A 13,430-nucleotide genomic window follows, 5' to 3' on the forward strand; every position below is an offset into this window, starting at 1 on the left:
GTGTAACGCAGGTCGCACACACAGGTAGACGTGTGCACACACAGCTACACAGACACACCCGTGCTCAGGAACACAGCTACGTGCACACACACCTGTGCACGCGGCAAAAGGACACGGCGGCAGCAAAACGGCAGAGCCGGGACTCGAACGCGCCACCTCCCACACCTCGGGCGGGCGCTCTGCTCCCTGAGCCAACCCGGCGGGGCGGGGCCGCGCGGCGCCAGCGGCTCCTTTGTATTGCTGGACACGGACATGGAGCGACCAGGATGCTGCCCCGCCCACTGAGGGGAAACGGTGCCTTCCCCCCAAAAGTGTGCTGGGGGTGGGGCGCAGGGGGCTCTGGATAACCCCCTTCACCCTGCGGGCACCCTCAGTAAGAAAAGAAAATAAAGCACGTGGAGTAATTATAAGGAAAAAATAATAAAATAAATCAGTTCATTTACCAGGGAGAAGGGGTGGGGTGTGGGGGTGGGTGGGGGCTCCAGGTGTCCACCCCGATCCTGTGAGCAGGCAAAGCACAAGGGGACGGGGATCACCCACCAGGGACAGAGGGACAGGGAAAGCCAAAGCAGTCACAGGGTGCGGAAAAAACCTGTATGTGTGTCTCCCCAGCCCCCCAGAAAATAAACCTCCCCCAAAAGCCCTGACTTGACCCAAAGTTCCTGTGGGCATTGCCCTCAACGTCTCCATCCCCCATCCAGCTGCACTGGGATACCCTCTGGCAGCTGGAACATCGTGAGATGGTGTGACCTCCTCCAGAAAGCAGCTCAGTGTCCAGAAATCATGGCCAGGGCCCAGTTTTTGAGGGCCAGGGTTGTGTTTTGCAGGTAAATCCAAGAAGAATAGGTGAAACTCGTCAGGTGGTCCCTTACGCACTCCCATGTCACGTCCCCACTGGAAAAGCAAGAAGGGGTTATGGGGGGGGGAGCCAGAGGCAGGAGGGGCGACACAGGGGGGATACAGGAGCCCCTCGGGCAGGGTGATGCTGGCCCTGGTGCCACGTGCCCAGGAGCAGGATGAGGGGCCACCCCCCCACAGGGAGAGAGGTGGCTGATACACTGAGGGAGCCCCTGGGGCAGTGGAGCCCAAGGGACCCTGGGGGACCCCATAGGGGGTTCTGCTCACTTGCAGGAGTCGAGGCAGCGCTGCCAGCCCTGCTGCAGCACCGAGGCCAGGCCCTGCAGCAGCGGCACCAGGCAGCTCCACAGCAGGAACAGCAGCAGCTCCCGCACACACTCGGCAAAGTGCAGCAGGGACTCGGGGAGCCGGGTCTGGACCTGCAGGAGCAGAGACAGCATGGGGGGAACATCAAATCTCCCAGCAGGGTTGGGGCTGGGGTCCCAGTAACCTGATAGCTCCATCTCACCCCCTCCCTCCTCTGTCACCCCTGAGCCCTTCCCCACCTCCCTCCTTCTCCAGCACACAGCAAACAGGGCACCCACACTCTGTGCAACACTGACATCACCCCACTGACACCAAAACACTGGTTTTCAGGACACCAACAGCAGGAAGTTCTCTCAGCCCTCTCCCTGTCAGCCCTGACAGCCACTGGAAGCAGTGAGAGCAGGGGGGCACCACAGGGGGACGAATGGCACTGGAGATGTGGTGCAGGGCCTCCCCCTCCCCAGATCTCCAGCACTCCCCCTCCCATAAGCCCCCCCCTGCATTCCTGGTCTCCTCCAGCCCCGGGAACCCCCCCTTACCCACTCGCTGAGCCAGGGCAGGCTGCCCTGGAGCCATGAGAGCAGGGAGTAGCACTGCTGGGACACATCCCGGGCCAGCTCACCACCCGTGTCCCAGAGCAGCTCCAGCTGCGGCCACAGGACGGACACGGCCGCGGAGCCGTGGTGGGCCAGGCTGTGCTCCAGCCACCTGCACGGGAGTGAGGACTGGTGAGGGCACTGCCAGACCGGGGCACCACCGGCACCACCGCAGGGTGGACAGAGGAGAACTCTCGGCTGAGCTGGAAGTGCTCCCAGGCAGGGCTGGGAACAGCTCCCGGCTCCCTCCCGAGCCCCCGTCGTGCTGCACGATGGCCTCACCCCTCACACCCCCCATCTGCCACCCACCCACGCCAGCGCCACGGACCTGTAGCCCTCGAGGCAGCCGTGGGACACCTTCTGCCAGGCCAGCTGGGAGGCGGGCAGGACGCCAGAGGAGCGGAGCAGCCGTGCGGAAGAGGAGGCTGGAAGAGACAAGAGTGTTCCTTGAGCGGCCCCTGGATGATGGGACACTCGCCAATCTGTCCCCAGGGGCTCTGTGGTGACACGTGTCTGTCTGTCCCTGAGGGCTCTGCTGTGACACGTCTGTTTGTCCCTGAGGGGTCTACAGTGACACGTGTCTGTCTGTCCCTGCGGGCTCTGCAGGGGGGGTTAGGGCAGCCCCGAGGGACTCTCCCAAGAGGACACAGCCCAGGGGGTTTGTCTGCAGCTCCTGTCTCCACCAGTGCCCCTCAGCTGGACAGACGGACAGGCCCGTTGCTCACAGCAGCCACGGGATGGACCTGGGAGGGAGGCAGGGACACAGGGGCTTCACTTGGGGAGTAGCCACAGGACTGATCCCAGAGATATTCTTGGATAGAGCAAGAGGAAACAGCCTCGAGCTGTGACACAGGAGGTTTAGGTTGGAAATTAGGAACAATTCCTTCCTGGAAAGGGCTGTCCAGCCCCGGCACAGCTGCCCAGGGGAGGGGTTGCACCCCCATCCCTGGAGGGATTTAAGAGCCGTGTGGATGTGGCACTTGAGGACAAGGGTTAGTGGTGGCCTTGGCAGCGCTGGGGGAATGATGGACTCGATGCTCCCAGAGGCCTTTTCCAGCCTGGATCCCTCTCTGATTCTGTGACTCTCAGCACACGGAGCTGGCGCCGTACCCTGGAAGGAGCCGTGTGTCCGGACGTCGTGCAGGAAGAAGCCGGTGGCGAAGACCAGGAGGACGAGCAGCAGCTGCGACCAGGGGAAACCCCGGCCCTTCATCTTGCGCAGCAGCTCCTGGGCGGGAGGATGAGGCCCTGTCACTGTCACCGTCACTGTCACCGTCACTGTCACCATCACCACGGTGTCCCGGCGCCGGGGAAGTCCCGGCACGGCCGCGCCGCCCTCCAGCAGCACCCGCCCCCGGCGTCCCAGTGGGGACCAGTGTCATCTGCCGGGCAGCTGGGAGGATGGACAGGGGCCAGCACATCTGTCCCAGTGTGTCCTGTGCGTGCCCCGCTGTGGGGCCCCGGCCCAGCACGTGCCAGCAGCAGGAGGGGCCATTCACAGCCCCAGCACGGGGCTGAAATCCAGCTGGAGAGTGACACCGGGCAGCGCCCGCCCGTCGTCCACTGCCGTCCCTCACCTTGCAGGCGGCGTCACAGGCAGCCACGTCCTGGCCCCCTCCGGCCCCTCTGGCCACCAGCTCCTCGTTGGTCACTTTGAAGGAGCGAACGGTTTCCTGCAGCGACTGACGCACCTCAGGGACAGCAGGAGCTGCGTCAGGACCCCCAGCCCCTCGCAGACCCCCTGAGCTGCCATGGCAGGGCAGTCCCACGGGGACACTGCCGGCATAGGGAGCCCCTGCAGCAGCACGGGGACATTATCCCACCCCAGGACCTCCTACCTTCTTGCTACAGCTCTCCCAGGACTCCAGGAGGTGGTTCAGCAGCAAACTGGGGGGAAGAAGAGAACAAGGGGCTTGGGCAGGAGCTCCCAGAAGGAATTTAGGAGTCCCAAAGGCTCTGTGGGTGGGTGCTGGGCCCACATGGAGCTGTGGCATGGACTGACCTGGACTGAGCGAGGTGCTTGGTGTAGAGCTGCCTCCAGACGCTGAAGCTCAGCGGGTCCAGGCTCAGGCACTGGCTCATGGAGGTCAGGAGCTGGGGAGGGGACACGGCTGGTTGTTACACCCAACCCTCACCCCAGCACACCAAACACCCTGTGCCCCAGGCAGTGCCCCAGCACAGCCTCCCACCCCCACACCCAGGGCACGAAACTCAACCTTGGCACCCCTGCCCATGGCAGGAAGTGGAACTGGATGGTCACTACGGTCCCTTCCCACCCAAACCATCCTGGGATCCAGTGATTCCCAGCCCCTGGGTGTGGGTGGTAGGACCCCCGCCCTGTCATCACCATCCCCGTGGCAGCACATGCCTGCCCTGCTGTCGCTCCACGGCAGCACCAAACCCAGCCCGTGCCCCCCGAGCAGGGCTCACCTCCTTCTTCATGGCGGGGGGGCAGGTGGGTGTCGCTCGGGACAGGAAGGAGGGGAAGTAGGTGTGCAGGGCTGTCTCGGGCCGGGCGCCGAACGCCAGGACCTTCAGGCGGGGGTAGAGGCGCCGCAGCTGCTCCTGCAGGCTGGGGGAGAGCAGGGGCTGCCCAGGGGCACCAGGGGCACAGGGGGCACTGGGGCCTGCCCTGTGGCACAGCCACGCTGGGGGATGGGGTGCCTGGACGGGCCGGCGTACCTGGGTGACAGTGAGTTGTTGGGCATGAAGGCGAAGTCCAGGAGCGGGAAGAAATCCTTGGGGCCGATCATGCCGAAACCTTTGGTGAGGTTGGGGTGCATCCTGCAGAACAGAGCCCTGAGCTGCTGTGGGGGCTGGAGAGGGGCAATGCTACCCGGTGGGAAATGGGGGTCACTCACATCAGCAGCCGGTCCAGGTAGGAAACGGCGTACGGGGAGAGGGACTTGATGCCGAGCACAGGGAGCATCACGTTGAGCCACACTGTGGGGAGAGGTGGGAATGGTCCAGCTGGGCCATCCCTGCACCGGGACAACCCCCCCAAACCACCCGGCGGAAGCGCAGGCAGATCCCTCGGGAAGGGCTCCAGGGAAGCTGAGCTGCAGGGGAGCAGTGGAGCAGCACAACCCCCGTCCTTCCAAGCAGGATGGCTCCTCCCAGGATCCAGCCATTCCCTGCCCTTCCCCAGGAGAGCCATTCCCCAGGAAGCTGCTGTCCAGATCTTAAAGGTCTTTCCCAACCTTTTCCCACCCCAGAGCAGTACCACCAGCGGGAGCAGAGATGCCCTGGCAGTGCCAGGGAGGGGGATCCCACCTGCTGCCCCCGGCTCTCACCTTTCAGGCCCTCGTGGAGGTCGGTGAACCCGGCCTGTCCCAGCGCCCAGAGCACGGTCAGGCACTTGGCCGGCCGGTTCTGGTGGGAGCGCAGCACCTCCAGGTACTGCGGGAGGAGGGGACACGTTAGTGGGGAAGAACCACAGCCCACCCCACCCCAGTGAGCCTGGAGCCATATGGGACGGTGGTGGCTACCCCAGGCCCTGGAGCAGCCTCCAGAGCAGGGCAGGGCCCCTGGGATGGACTCACAGCTCCAGTGAGGCCAGGAACCACACTGGGGGGACAGAGGGAACCCCAAAACCCAGCCCAGGGGGTGCAGGCCTGTTGAGGAGGGCAGGCAGAACGCACTGGGATGTTGGTCCCTCTGCATGTGGAGGACAGGGAGGCAGAAAGGCTTCATGTACAGGACAACCCTGACCCCTCCCAAAGGAATTCTGATGGACAAGGATGCTCATCCCCCAGCTGCTCCAGGGCACCCCCAGGGTGGGTGGAGGAGCAGCACCACTGGGTTTGCAGCACCCACAAACCCGAGTGACCCCAGCTCACCTTGCCCAGGTTGGTGGTGGCAATCCGGGGCCTGTCCAGGAGCAGTGCCTGGATGCAGATCCTGTATCCATGCAGTGACTCCCCTGGAATGGAGAGGGGGGTCCTGCTCAGCCATGGCCACCTTGGGGCTCTCCTTCACAGCCCCCAGTCCGGGCACTTCCCAGGGCTCGTTTTCCCCCATACTCTCCGTGAGATCAACCTGGTGACAGCCAAGCCTCTTCCCCAGGGACATCCCAACACAGCTCCCAAAGCAAAGCTCCACCTTGGCTGCTCCCTAAGGACTGTTTCTTGCTAATCCTGATGCTCTGGACAGCAACGAGCCCCCGGGCAGGAACAGCCCCTCACCACACACTGGTGGGCAGGGGGTGTGTCACCCCTCCCCTTCTCCAGGGAGCAATTCCAAAGAGCTTCCAAACAGGCAAGGGGGATCAGCAGCCCCCAGGGACAGAAGAGGGAGCCCGGTGCTCACCTGGGGCCTTGTCCAGCTCCTGCAGCATGGTGTAGATGCAGTGGTCGAAGAAGAGCTCCAGCACTCCCGACGCCCTTCCCAGCAGGGTCCGGATGATGCTCCTCAGCTCCTTGCTCGCCAGGCTGTACGGATAGTCTGGGGTGAGATGAGGGAGGGAGGGAGTTTGGTCAGACCCCGTTTTGGGGAGTTCCAGCAGCTGGAGGAGGCGGGCACAGGGAGCGCCTCGTCCTCAACCCCCGGCAGCACCCGGCCCCTCCTCAGTGATTCTGGTCCAGAGGAAGCTAATCCAGCCCTGAGGGATGGCTTCCCGTTAGACACCAGCAGTGCAGGATGGACACGGGCCTGAAGAAGGTATTTTGCTCCTTTATCCCTCCCCATCCTGAGCAACACACGCTCAGCACGAGTAGGGACCACCAGACCACGTGGGACAGGGACATCCAGCCCCAGCATCCCTCTGGATACCTGCGAGTGCATTCCCAGACTCCAGAACAGCAGGCAGAGGTCATGGCTCCCCACGGGGAAGGGGTGACTGGGGAAGCCTCCTGTTTGCCAAGGGCACAGGCAGTTCCACTGTGTGTGTGGCCAAGGGGAGCTCACTGGGGACAGCCCAGAACGAAGCAAATCCTCCCGGTTCCACTAATTAAGGACTGCGGCCCCACCCCTTCCCGGTCAGCAACGGGACACGGGACACAGGACACGGGACACAGGACACGGGACACGGACCGTGGGGGTGCTGGCTCAGCACGGGGTCGCTCTGGGGTGCCTGCAGCTTGTAGTTGAGGTACCCGGCCAGGTCCTTCACCCACACAGAGGGGTTCTCGGGGAACACGCTCCGGCTCTTCTCCAGCTCCTTCTGCAGATCTGCCAGGTCCAGCTGGAAGGGACAGACAGACAAAGTCAGCCCGGGACGGACGGAATTGGGCAAAAAGCAGGGGAAGGGAAAGTCAGCTCTGGCTTCTATGGGACTGTGGGGCCTCCATCCTGGGAACAACGCCCTTCCTGCTTGGAAAACCCCAGCTGCTGGGGCTCCCAGGGGTCACCCTGGGCAGCCGGCTCTGTGCCAGTGCCAAGGAGCCTGTTGGCACATGATGGCACACACCAGCACTGCCAAGGGTCACTCACAGCTGCAGCTGGGCAAGGATCAGCCTGGGGTGATCCTGGACACAGCTGGTCCGTGCGGGCACTGCCAAAAGCTCCGCACCCGGAGTGCTCCAGGGAGGAAACAACCACGAGCACCCAGATCCACCCGATGGACAACACGGCACTGCCAAACCAGGAGTGCAGCAGCAGCAGCTCCTGTCCCCTCCAGCCCCCCCTGCTACCCAGACACGCTCACTCCCTGCTCCTACACCCGGATTATCCGCAGGCTCAGAGGAGCGGATCTGCCAGGGATCTGCCAGGGATCTGCCAGGGCACGCTGCAGGGCTCAGACTCTGGGTGAGGTTTTCCAGAGCCCAACGTTCCCTGTGAGTGGATTCCCACTGCCAGGGCTTGGCAGAGTGAGCTGGGCGCCCCCGGGCAGGTTTGGCTCAGCCCCACCTTTCAAAAGGAATTTGACACAAACCAGCTGCTGCCACGGCAGGAAACAAAACCCCAAACGCCCATCAGTGACCTGGCAGAGCCACGTGGTGTCTCACACCCCGAGCACCAGGACAGCCCTGGCTCTGCTGCCCTCCCAGGGAACAAGGGGACCATGCAGGGTCCTGCACCCACCACCAGCACTCTGGGGAGCAGAGGGAACCCCCATGCAGGGGGGAACGGAGGGAACCCCCGTGCAGGGGGGAACGGAGGGAACCCCCATGCAGGGGGGAGCAGAGGGAACCCCCGTGCAGGGGGGACTGGAGGGAACCCCCACGCAGGGGGGACTGGAGGGAACCCCCACGCAGGGGGGAGCAGAAGTCCCAGGATGGCAGGGGAGGAGCCCAGTGCACAATGCTGTGGGGGGCCCTGCCAGGCACTGTCCCCACGACATGTCACCCCAATACAGCCCTTCTGGGGTTAGTTCTGGAGCCTGCTGTGCTCAAGACAAGTGGGACAGACATTGACAGGTTCCCAGACCCATCCAGAGCAAAGGAGCTGCCGGAGCAGCTCCCAGGGCCCCACCGGTGAGACAGGGAGGATGTTCCAGCCACCACGAGGCTTCCTCAGGGTTCCTCCCAGACACAGACAGGGAGTGGGTGAGAAGAGGAACCAGAAATTCCCTTCCAGCCACCTCCCGCCGCTCTGTCTCCTGCCTCCAGCACGAGGCAGCTCCTCCCAGCTGGCCCAAGAGGGGATCAGCCCGTGCCCATGCATGAACCCATGCAGGGTCCTGTGCTCCGTGTGCCCCCTCCTGCCGGATCGAACGGCACCCACGGCACCCAGGGCAGCCGGGACACGGGCCGGGAACAGCGGCCCCTGGCATTCCAGCGGGTCAGGGCCCGGCTGGGCACACTCACAGCTCGCAGGGCCTCCTCCAGCGAGCGGCTCCTGCCCGCCTTGGTGCTGGTGGCATTGCCCGACGGCTTCTTCCCGCTCTTCCCCGGGTGCTGCTTCCGCTGCGGCGGCTCCGGGGCCGCGGCCGGGGGCACCTGCTCCTTGTTCTGCTTCCGCAGCGCCCGCTCGAAGCCCAGCTGGAAGATGGTGCTGGAGGTGGCGATGGGAGCTGGGGGCGGGAGAGGGCAGGGGTGGCTGAGGGCACGGCGACACGGGGGTAGAGGGGCCCGGGGACGGAGCGCGGCACGACGGACAGACGGAGGGACCCCCACCCACGGCCCCGGGCTGCCCACGGGGGCAGGGGCCCACGGCCGGGTCCGCAGCATCCCCCCAGATCCCACCGCCCCAGCGGACACCTCCGGACCTCCGGGGGACCCTCGCCTGACCCACGTGAAACCACCCAACCCCGGCAGAACCACGGGAACCCCCTGCATTCCCCCCGAGACCGCCCAGCGTCCGCTGTCCGGGACCCACCGCGGACCCCCGCCCGCTCCATAAACGCTCCCCCCCCCACTGCAGACCCCGACGGGACCACGAGGGACCCGCTCCAGCTCAACGCGAGCCCCCCGGCCCCGCTCAGAACCCCCCGCCCGGACCCGTGGGAGCCCCGCCCGCTCCGCCGGGGCCCCGCGGCCACTCACCGGGCAGGGGCAGCGCGCGGCCGGCGTTGGCCTCGCCCAGTGCGCGGCGGCTGCCGGTGCCTCCCGCGGGGCCCCGCCGGCCCTTGCGCACCACCTCCCAGCGCCCGGGGCCGGCCGTGCCCGTGCCCGTGCCCGGGGCCGCTCCCGCCGCCGCCATCGACACCGGGAGCGCGAGCGGCGCCGCCGGAGGGCGGGGCAGAGGCGCCTGCGCGCGCCGCCGCCACTGATTGGCCGCTTACGGGAACACGAGCCGCGCGCGCCGGGTGCCACGTCTCCGCCCCGCCCCGCCGGGGCACGTGACCACTCAGGGCGGGGACACCGCGCTCCGCCCCCCGGCGGCTCCGCCCCCCCGGCCCGGCCGCGCCTCAGGGAGGTCCCGGCTGTCCCCCCCTTGACACCGGCAACGCCGGAGAACCGGAGCCGCGGGCCCGGCACGGCAAGGCTGGACAGGAGTGGACCCAGACAGAGGGAGGGGTGGAACGAGGAAGAGATGGGCGGGGCCAGAAATAGGGGGCGGGGCCAAGAAGAGCGCGCAGGCACCGCCAGCTCAGCTCAGCGCCGGCGGGGGCGGGGCCTCAGCGGAGGGGGCGGGGTCACGCAAATGTCCGTCGCCAGCAGAGCCGCTTCGCGCTGAGAGGGGCGGAGCCTCACAGAGGAGGAGGGCGTGTCCATGCAAATCATACAACACTCGCGGGGGACGCCGGGACACGTCCCGCACACAAAACCCGCGGCCACGCGCGTCCGCGGGCGCTGCGCGGGGCGGGACCCTGCGGGACGGTGGGGAGCGCGGGGCCGCGCGGGAGCGGGGCCGGGGCCGCGCTGAGCGTGTGCTCGGGGTGGGTGCGCGGGGCGGGCGCGGTGGGGCCTGGGAGTTGGAGTCATACTTACCTGGCAGGGGAGACACCATGATCAGGCAGGTGGTTTTCCCAGGGCGAGGCTCATCCCTTGCACTCCGGGTGTGCTGACCCCTGCGATTTCCCCAAATGCGGGAAACTCGACTGCATAATTTGTGGTAGTGGGGGACTGCGTTCGCGCTCTCCCCTGGCATAGTTGGTCAAAGACAGATCAAACGAAATATTATAGCTACACAATATAATTATTTCTTACTCGGATATGGATGTGTCCCGTTCCCGCGCCGACGCGGGAGATCCGGACGGTGCTCAGGGAGCGGCACCGGCACCTCCGCACTCCCTCCACGGACCCGCTCCCGGGGGCCCGGACGCTTCCCGGGGCCTGCAGACACGGGGTGGAACAGACTGGGATCATCCCGGCTCCAGATGTGGCAGCCCAGAGCCCGCCCTTAAGGATCCACTGGCCAATTCCAACCCGGAATGTGGATGCGTCTCCCGGGCATCGGCAGTGCCTGTTTGGAGAGGACGCCCTGGGATGCTCCAGGACCCCCGGCTATTCCCCAACCTCTCACTGGGACTGGGCTCCCCTCACTGCCTTCCTGCCCTTCCGCAGGGTCCCAGACGCCTCGGGGACCATCCCCTACACCCACAGTCCGATGTCCTCCTGCTTCTTTGTCCCTCACTCCTTCCCCATCCAGTGCCAGGCGCTCTGCTGTCCCCTCACCACCTCCAGCAGGTGATGCCTGCGGCTGCAGGGCTCCTATTCACAGAATCACAGAATCAACTGGGTTGGAAAAGACCTCTGAGATCATCAAATCCAACCTATGATCCCACACCCCCTTGTCACCCAGCCCAGAGCACCCAGTGTCACGTCCAGTCTCTTCTTAAAAACCTCCAGGGACGGTGACTCCATCCCCTCCCCGGGCAGCCCATTCCAAGGTCTGACCACTCTCTCTCTGAAAGATGCCTTCCCAATGTCCAACCTAAACCTCCCCTGGTGCAGTTTAAGACCACACTCTTGTCCTACTGCTGGTTGCCTGGGAGAAGAGCCTCAGGCTCCAACCTGGCTCCAACCCCACCCGGTTCCAACCTCCTGTCAGAGTTGTAGAGAGTGAAGTCTCCCCTGAGCCTCCTCCAGGCTCAACAACCCAGTTCCCTCAGCTGCTCCTCATCAGACTGGTGCTCCAGACCCTTCACCAGCCTCGTTGCCCTTCTCCAGACCTGCTCCAGCATCTCGACATTCTTCCTAAACTGAGGGACCCAGAACCGGACACAGCACTCGAGGTGTGGCCTCACCAGTGCCGAGTCCAGGGGAAGAATCACTTCCCTGGTCCTGCTGCCACACTGTTCCTGATCCAGGCCAGGATCCACTGGCCTTCTTGGCCACCTGGGCACACTCTGGCTCATGTTCAGCTGCTGTCGAACAGCTCCCCCAGGTCCCTTTTCCTCCAGCTGTTCTGTCTGCAGCCTGTGGTGCCACAGGGAGTTGTTGTGGCCAAAGTGCAGGATTTACCACTTGGCCGTGTTTAACCCCACACCGCTGGATCCTTCCCATCTCTCCAGCCTGTCAGGTCCCTCTGCAGAGCCTTCCTGCTCTCTCGCAGATCGACACCATCCCCCAACTCGGTGGCTTGGAAATGTGCTGCATACCTTCACTATCGCCCCCCCTTTTCCCCACATTACTTCTGTTTTTCACCATAAAACCAGGGGAGAGCGCGAACGCAGTCCCCCACTACCACAAATTATGCAGTCGAGTTTCCCGCATTTGGGGAAATCGCAGGGGTCAGCACACCCGGAGTGCAAGGGATGAGCCTCGCCCTGGGAAAACCACCTGCCTGATCATGGTGTCTCCCCTGCCAGGTAAGTATGACTCCAACTCCCAGGCCCCACCGCGCCCGCCCCGCGCACCCACCCCGAGCACACGCTCAGCGCGGCCCCGGCCCCGCTCCCGCGCGGCCCCGCGCTCCCCACCGTCCCGCAGGGTCCCGCCCCGCGCAGCGCCCGCGGACGCGCGTGGCCGCGGGGTTTGTGTGCGGGACGTGTCCCGGCGTCCCCCGCGAGTGTTGGATGATTTGCATGGACACGCCCTCCTCCTCTGCGAGGCTCCGCCCTCCGGCGGCAGCACCGCCCCCTCCGATCCTCTGGCACAACTCCAGGTCGTAAAAACTACAACAGATCGAAGGAAACCTGCCGGCCGTCCGTTCCACCTGAACTTCTCGGCATAACTTTGACATTTGCCTGTTTATTGTCTAATTCATTCTTTCATACTTCTCGCTGGACTGGGGTCTCCATGGGATAATTCCCAATTAATATGCAAAAAACTTAAACACCTCCTGCACTGCTTCTGCTATAAAGTGGGGTACGTTGTCTGAAAATTCCTTCTGGGTATTATTTCTTTTAACAAACCTTAATCCCTTTTCTGTCTTACAGGTGGAACAGGGGAAAGCTCCAGCCAACCAGAAAAGGTATTTATGGACACTGACAGATATTTGTATTTCTGCTCTGTGAAAAGCAGCAATGGACCTGCCCCGACATGGATCTCTAGATGCATCCGTCATCTTCTCAGAGACCAGTCAGCGTTTGCAAGTATTTCCCCTTTGTCCTCTTCTCTGTCCTCTTCCTTTGTACGATCTGGTGCAAACTTTCTTTCCTCGGCTCAATTCCAGATGCACATCAGGTGTCCAGGCATTACCTTCCCATCACTCCTGCACTGCTCTATATCCTGATGATTGAGGCTTTTTCACTGGCAGGACTGGAGTGTTAGATTCTGATTGGCAGCAACCCAAACTCTAAAAATTACTCTATTAACGGTTCCAGTCCTCTCCAGACCCTTCATTTTCTGGGGTGTTGGTCTTTTCTTACCACTTGGCTTCCTGGTTTCAGTTCAGTTTTTACCAGACTCGGGTTTCTCGCTCATCCCAGGGTTCCCAGAGCCCAAACCAATGGTACCACTGCACCTAAAACTTCACTGGAGATTCCCTTGTCTGCAGGTTTCCCTCGGTGAGTGGGCAGAGCTGTGCTTTCCATGCGTTTTCCAGAGGAATATGCAGCTGGACAGAGTCCTGAGGAAAAGTCAACTGTGCATTTAACTTGCCCAGCAAATCCTGCCCAAGCAATGGCAAAGGACACTCGGCCTGTGGAGAAAGCCATGCGTTCATTTTGTGTTCCCAGTCGTGAACTCCACGGGCTGTGAAAGGGTCTGGGGGATTCCCTGTCCCTGAGGAATTTCACAGCAACAACACCCACTTTCCTTTCACTAAAGGTCCCCCAGGGCCAGGACCTATGGAATGAGCTGCTCCAGTATCCACTAGAAAATCCATTGTTCCGTTCCCCGGCTTACCTGGAACCTGAGGACTGGCCTGAGGACCGGTCCCCTTCAGTCCAGCCCAGTTTCT

The 13,430-nt window shown here is 63.6% G+C and overlaps 1 protein-coding gene and 2 non-coding genes across 4 annotated transcripts; 1 reads left to right on the forward strand and 2 right to left on the reverse strand.

Moving 5' to 3' along the window:
- Positions 1-401: 401 nt before the first annotated feature.
- On the reverse strand, positions 402-9,375 carry TMEM214 (transmembrane protein 214). Of its 2 annotated transcripts, none has more exons than XM_032684369.1 (17): positions 9,185-9,375; positions 8,507-8,712; positions 6,792-6,942; positions 6,069-6,203; positions 5,600-5,682; positions 5,054-5,159; positions 4,622-4,703; positions 4,443-4,544; positions 4,191-4,332; positions 3,763-3,854; positions 3,599-3,647; positions 3,338-3,442; positions 2,871-2,988; positions 2,089-2,185; positions 1,704-1,872; positions 1,126-1,277; positions 402-894 (listed from the first exon to the last, which is right to left on the reverse strand). In XM_032684369.1, exons 1-17 carry the CDS (start codon positions 9,339-9,341, stop codon positions 768-770), a joined length of 2,073 nt encoding a protein of 690 aa, XP_032540260.1. In that variant the 5' UTR covers positions 9,342-9,375; the 3' UTR covers positions 402-767. The 2 variants fall into 2 exon arrangements, with proteins under 2 accessions (XP_032540260.1, XP_032540259.1); XM_032684368.1 differs by having other exon boundaries at positions 3,338-3,451.
- A 689-nt stretch (positions 9,376-10,064) lies between these two features.
- Positions 10,065-10,228, forward strand: LOC116785329. The gene has a single exon (XR_004356489.1). It is a non-coding gene; the product is annotated as a U1 spliceosomal RNA (small nuclear RNA).
- A 1,511-nt stretch (positions 10,229-11,739) lies between these two features.
- LOC116785310 lies at positions 11,740-11,903 on the reverse strand. Its single transcript, XR_004356470.1, has one exon. It is a non-coding gene; the product is annotated as a U1 spliceosomal RNA (small nuclear RNA).
- Between the last annotated feature and the right edge of the window lie 1,527 nt (positions 11,904-13,430).

Source organism: Chiroxiphia lanceolata, chromosome 3, assembly GCF_009829145.1.
Source record: "Chiroxiphia lanceolata isolate bChiLan1 chromosome 3, bChiLan1.pri, whole genome shotgun sequence".
Classification (NCBI taxonomy): Eukaryota; Metazoa; Chordata; class Aves; order Passeriformes; family Pipridae; genus Chiroxiphia; species Chiroxiphia lanceolata.

Bases quoted from the DNA above. Each gene is read 5' to 3' on its own strand.
- TMEM214 (XM_032684368.1), bottom strand. From the start codon at position 9,341: ATGGCGGCGGCGGGAGCGGCCCCGGGCACGGGCACGGGCACGGCCGGC. The intron at 8,713-9,184 runs GTGAGTGGCCGC...TCCCGCCCCCAG, and splicing joins CCGCGCGCTGCCCCTGCCCG to CTCCCATCGCCACCTCCAGC. The intron at 4,545-4,621 runs GTGAGTGACCCC...TCTGTTCTGCAG, and splicing joins TACCTGGACCGGCTGCTGAT to GATGCACCCCAACCTCACCA.